General features: G+C 55.1%; 1 protein-coding gene across 1 annotated transcript in view; it reads left to right on the top strand.

Moving 5' to 3' along the window:
- LOC104081285 (netrin receptor UNC5B-like) overlaps positions 1-5,636 on the top strand; it is a gene marked incomplete at both ends in the record, with an annotated part of 8,070 nt that extends 2,434 nt beyond the window's left edge. The window contains 4 exons of the mRNA XM_009583969.1: positions 1,611-1,754; positions 3,494-3,597; positions 4,736-4,916; positions 5,469-5,636. Coding sequence (XP_009582264.1) covers positions 1,611-1,754; positions 3,494-3,597; positions 4,736-4,916; positions 5,469-5,636 — 597 coding nt within the window. The remainder of the gene's footprint in view (positions 1-1,610; positions 1,755-3,493; positions 3,598-4,735; positions 4,917-5,468) is intronic.
- Between the last annotated feature and the right edge of the window lie 275 nt (positions 5,637-5,911).

Below are 5,911 nucleotides of genomic sequence, written 5' to 3'. Positions count from 1 at the left end.
GGGAAAGCTGCTGCAAAGGGCACGGGGGAGAGCTGGCCGTGAAGCGACGGGTTAACACGGTTAGGCGTTTGCGGCTTTTTAAGTATCCTCGGTTAAAAGCTTGGAAGAAGGGACCTTTAAAAAAAAAAAAAAAAAAAAAGGCAACTTTTAAGATGATGTGTCTTGAATGAGCCGGGCTCGGTAATGCTCTGACTGTGTCTGCTCCAAAACGTTTCGTGCAGAAGAAAGCAAAAATAGGCCAAGTCAGAGAGGATAATTCAGCCGGACGAAAAGGGACGGTCGGTAAGAGCGGCTGTGTTTGGATGACTGTAAGCCCTTTAAATAGTCCATCCTCTGGGCTGTAAGCTCAGCCTCCAGGTTTGGGTAGGCTTTGCTTTTGGGGGTTACGGAGGTGGCAGGGCATTTGCAGAAGGCTTCTCACCTTTCCAGGGCTGCTCAACCCACCCCACCGCGGCTTTCCAGAGAGATGAGATGGTTTTGAGCCATCTCAGTCCTGGGACCTTCTGAGGGCCCTAATTTTTCCAAAAATGCTTGGCCCAAATGCCTTGAGGTTTTTTCCCTCCCCCCCTTAATAGTGGGAAAATAAATTGTATTTCCTTGGTGCGCATTTGTCAGCTATTCCGCAGGAAAGTGGCAGAGAGACGGTAATTGCTCCTCGCAGCACTGGGAGCGAGCTAACAAAATTACAGCTGGGAAGCATGGGGCTCTCTATCGCCGTGAACTTGAGGCCTTTTTATAAACAGAAGCTGCAAAAAAAGGGACAGGTATTGCTGAAAATAAGGAAAAGTAAGCCCCGAGTCCCTCCCGCCCTTGGCGATGGGCATGTCGCGAGGGGTTGGTGCTTCAGGTGAGCCTCAGCATCCTGCGGTCCAGGGGATCATGTCCCGCATGTGGCGGTGCCACCTTTGTCATTGTGCCACGGCCAGGGCGTCCTGGCAGACTTCGTGGAGGTGTTGGAGGGTTGATGGAGGCGTGTAACCCTTTTTGGGGTCATTGGGCATGGTTGGGGGGTTGATGGAGGCGTGTAACCCTTTTTGGGGTCATTGGGCATGGTTGGGGGGTTGATGGAGGCGTGTAACCCTTTTTGGGGTCATTGGGCATGGTTGGGGGGTTGATGGAGGCGTGTAACCCTTTTTGGGGTCATTGGGCATGAAATGCCATCCTCATTGGATGATTTCTTTAAGATCTTTTATTTGTCTTGTTATATTTGTGTTTAAACAGCAGCTGACAGAGATGGTTTCTCCTCGCAGCAAAGCCTCAAACCTGGTGGATGGGAAGGAGTCTGGGCAGGGGACAGGGACATCGGTGCTGGGGGAGAGGGCTGGTGGAGGAGGGTGATGCCTCTTGAAGAGGTCAAGAGGTCCTGGTCCTGCCTAGCCGGACGGGGAGGAAAAAAAAAAAAGACTCCTCCACATGAGCCATTGCGCTGGCTTTGGCTTCAAGTCACCCTCCGGAGGGAATGGTCTCCCTGATTTGCAGAGGTGCCAAAGCCTGGATGCCTCTGAGATGCCTCCAACCCACTACCTCCGCCCTCGAGCTTTGTGCATCCAGCAGCCCCTCCTCCCGGGTGCTCCCGCCGAGCTGATGCCATCCCTCTGTCCCCTTCCCAGGGATGCTGGTGCGGGAGGTGCAGATCGAGGTCTCCCGGCAGCAGGTGGAGGAACTCTTTGGCTTAGAAGATTACTGGTGCCAGTGCGTGGCCTGGAGCTCCGCCGGCACCACGAAGAGCCGCAGGGCGTACGTCCGCATAGCCTGTAAGTGCCCGGTACGCGTAGTGCTTGCTCAGGCGCGACCCCTCCGGCTCCCTGCCCCTACCTGCACCGCCTCGGTTCTTCTTTCGTTTAAATGAATGCTTCTCCCTACTTTATTTTCTACTTTGAGGGCCCTAAAAGGTTTCCAGAGGGTACAACCCACCGATTTAGAAATTGTTTGCAAAGCCTGAGGTGGGACCCTGGATCCCAGGCTGAAAAAGCAGCGGTGTCAAGCCAGGCGTGTGCTGCTTCTGGCAGCAACACCAGCTGAAATAGCAGCCAGGCTGTTCCTTCCCGGCTTCCCGTGACCCTCGAGACACGGTGGGTGCGGCTGAGTGGGGTTGACCGTCTCCAAAAGTTGGCTCCCTGTTGAAAGCAGTGCTTTTTGATCAGTTGGAGGTGACCCATCCTTGCTAGATAGCCTTAGGTCTCTTAGCTTCCCATCCCAGCTCTGGCTTTGCATCTGAGCAGGCATCATCCCGACCTGCCGTGGCACTACCTGGGTTAATACCGCATTGCCCATCAGCGTGCTCAGCTCTTCCCGGTGCTTTATTATCGTTAATAACCCAATGGTTAGCACCTTGCACGCTTTGCCTGAATCAGCGACTCCGTGTCCCTGGAGTCCCTTCTGTCATATGTCACTTCTCTAAGCTGCTGTTTGTGGGTGTCAGCCTGATTAAGGGCGAGTTAATCAGGCTGTTACCGAGCTGAATTCGCTCTCTTAGCAAATGAGGTGGCAAAGCTATAGGAGAAGGACCAGGCTTCCCTAGTCGTAAACAGATTTTGCTATTAGAGGGCTAATAATCCAGCATGTTACCCAAACCGGAGGGGGCTGGTGAATCAGCTGCGCTGCCGAAGGATTTAGTCTGAATGGAGAAAACGTTATGAGGCACAGGGCTGGCTACTGAGGGAGCCCTTTCATCCGGCCCCGGCCAAGGGTTTGGTGTCTCTCGGAGCCAAGCAGATGAGATGAACTGAGGGTTCGCTGCCCTGCGCGAGCCGGAGCCGCAGCCGTAGAGGGCTGGGTGCTGTAAGAGAGAATTGCAGCACCATCTAGTGATGCTCCTGCTCCTCTCCAGGCTCTGGAGCGGGACCCTGCCATGTCCCCCACGTCCCTGGGGGCTCTGCTGGGTTTCTCCCCTCTCCCCCTTCCCCAAAGCGCTGGCCAGCCCCTTGCTGAGCGAGCCTGGCTTTTCAGCAGCAGCCGTTGCCCGTTTGGGCACTGGAGTGCAGTGTCTGGGGTTCCAGCAAGTCTGGGGATGTGGCTCAGCCAGGACCAACGGGGGCAGAGCTGAGCAACAACCCCCCGTAGCCCTGAAATTTGGGGGTTCGCTTTGGCGCCCAGGCGGGAGCCGAGCTGTTGTGCAAGTCTTGGTTTTTTCCCCCTTCAACAAAGAAAGGTCCTGGAGTAGAGAGCCCAGAGGGGGAAAGAAACAGTGGTTAAGCTGAGGTTTAGATCCAAAAGTCAATGACAGGAGGGAGTATAAACTTGCAAGCGCGGGAAGGAGGAAAGGCACCGTCCTCGAGCACCACGTGCTGTCCCAAATCCATCCTGGAAAGATGCTGCTTCGGCTCCTTCCTCCCAGGACGTGTTCTGCTCCGGCTGTGTTACACCAGAGCGATTTCCCCGCTCGTGGGCTCCTGGTGCCGAGGCGATGCTCTCTCCCCTCCGGGGTTTTGTGGGTTGCCCTGTTTCCACAGCGGGCTGATAACACCTGGGTTTTCCTTCCCCTCCCCACCAGACCTGCGGAAGAACTTTGACCAGGAGCCGCTGGGCAAGGAGGTCCCGCTGGAGCACGAGGTCCTGCTGCAGTGCCGCCCGCCCGAGGGGGTGCCGCAGGCGGAGGTGAGCAGCTCGGCAGCCCAAAAAATCACCCGGTGGGGTATCCTCTCCCGGCGGTCTGCAGCCGCGGCCGGGGACAGACGGGGCACGTCCTTGCAGGTGGCTTGCGGCCGTGATGAATGGCCTCGCACCGAGACCATCAGCTTTCATTATTCAGCAGAATTGTTTATTTTGGGCAGTGGATCTGTTATTCTGACATCTAATAACACACCTCAGCACCTGCTCAACCCACCTCTCCTATGCTTCCCGATGTGCCATTAACCCATTAGAGGGAAGATCTAACGAGGAGGCACCCGATGAGTTCTCTGAAGGGGAAGTCTTTCTGGAGTGAACCAGCAAGAGCGTTCGCAATACACCTCAACTCGTGTTGTATGCAGCTTTGCGTACTGCTCGTTCCGACAAAAGCTGGAAGATGCTGCCAAGAAATAATGAAAGGGTTAGAAAATAAAGCCTCTAAGGAAAGTTTGAAGGAACAAAATTTACTTAGGCTAGAAATGTCAAGACTGAAGTAGTCCTAGGACAGGCATTTCTTGTGGATAGTGGTTAATCTGTCTATCGTCTTGTGACAGAGAGCAAGAGCCAAGGGCTGGGAAAGTCCATACAGCTGGGTTTCCCTAGCACGGTAGCGGTGCTTTCCCTGCCCACAGCTCCGTCAGCCCCAGGAGCTGAGCGTTGGTGGTAGCCACAATGTCCCATCCTTGGCCAAAACAGCAGTAAGGTGCCCCGGTCAGGCCTGGTTTGGCCAACCTTTCGAGGAGAAATAAGTACAGTCAGAGGCAAAGTTGGCCAGCCGGTGGTTGTGGTGCTGAGGGCGTCGGTGGTCTTGGTGATGAAGATAGGGAAGGCTTTGGGGCAGGTCATGGGCTGGTCGGGGGGGGTTTGCTGTCCATCAGGGCTGGTGAATTCAGCCCCTCCAACCTGACGTTTGTCCTTGCTCGTGCCCGCATCCATGCTCGGTATCGACTCACACCCTTCCCAAACAGCCTAGTTAAGCAGTTGTGTCCTGGTTTAGTTTTGGGGCCCTTGGAGACCTCATGGTGGATCTACCGAAACCCATGACGTGCTGCTTTTCCTGGCTGAGTGTTCAGTTCTTCTTCAGCTTAATCACCGTCCTTACCCATCCCTTCCTTTGCATTGCCAGGTGGAGTGGCTGAGGAACGAGGATGTCATCGATCCCACCCAGGACACCAACTTCCTGATCACCATCGATCACAACCTCATCATCAAGCAGGCCCGGCTCTTGGACACTGCTAATTACACCTGCATGGCCAAGAACATCGTGGCCAAGCGCCGGAGCACCACGGCCGCCGTCATCGTCTATGGTACCAGCCCTTGCTCTTGGGGAGGGGGCCATTGCTGCCAGGTCTCCAAGCCAAGGGGAAATACGGGCACTTTCTGGGAGCGGTAGGAATGAACCCCACCACGGCATTGCATTAAATTAAGTATAATACCCAATGCCTGCAAAACAGGAACCTCTACCAGTTTGCACAGGCTATTAGGAGAGGTTATTAGGCATAGGTATTTGCAAGCCTTCTCAGTTGGGTACGAAGGTGGGTGGAGGTTGGACCCAGCCAGATCGCTTTGACTCTCAAAGCAGCTGAAAAGCTGCGTTTGGCTGAACTTTGCTATGACACCAAAGATCTGCTGTGGCCAGATGCAAAAATATTTGCAAAGTGGAAAAAGGACCAAAGCATTTTGTGCGTGGGGTGTGCCACACGAGGAGGAGTCTCGTGATTTGCTTTTCATGAGGGTGAGCTGTTCCACGGTGTCACAGAAGATGTAAGGGCAGAGGACCTGGTGAACTGTAGGCTTAGCTCCAGCTTAGCTGAAATGGGCTCTGTTGATGTATTAACACTGTCCGTCTCCTCTTGCAGTGAACGGTGGCTGGTCCACCTGGTCCGAGTGGTCTCCTTGCAACAACCGCTGTGGCCGGGGCTGGCAGAAGCGCACCCGGACCTGCACCAACCCCGCGCCGCTGAACGGCGGCTCCTTCTGCGATGGGCAGCCTTTCCAGAAAATCACCTGCACCACCCTCTGCCCAGGTAAGGCGGGTTCAGAAACCTTGCCCACACTGCCTGTCCCCCAGGTTGCACGGTCCAACTCTGCTCCTGGTGCTCCCCAAGGGGACAGGGGCTCAGGAGACCACTCCGAAGCATCTTTCAGTCTGCCAAGACCTGAAAGAGCTGGAGATGCCTGCAGAGAAACGACTTAGCCTCCCCAGATAGCATCAGGGCTGGGTTTGCTGGGATAACGCTCCCCGAAGGTCTCTGGAAGCCCTGAGATGGGCATGGGCACCTTTCTGCTGCCGGAGACATCC

Source organism: Fulmarus glacialis, unplaced genomic scaffold (assembly GCF_000690835.1).
Source record: "Fulmarus glacialis isolate BGI_N327 unplaced genomic scaffold, ASM69083v1 scaffold25000, whole genome shotgun sequence".
In the NCBI taxonomy this organism is placed as follows: domain Eukaryota; kingdom Metazoa; phylum Chordata; class Aves; order Procellariiformes; family Procellariidae; genus Fulmarus; species Fulmarus glacialis.
The sequence above is the reverse complement of the archived record's forward strand: the minus strand, read 5'-3'. Positions and strand labels throughout refer to the sequence as shown.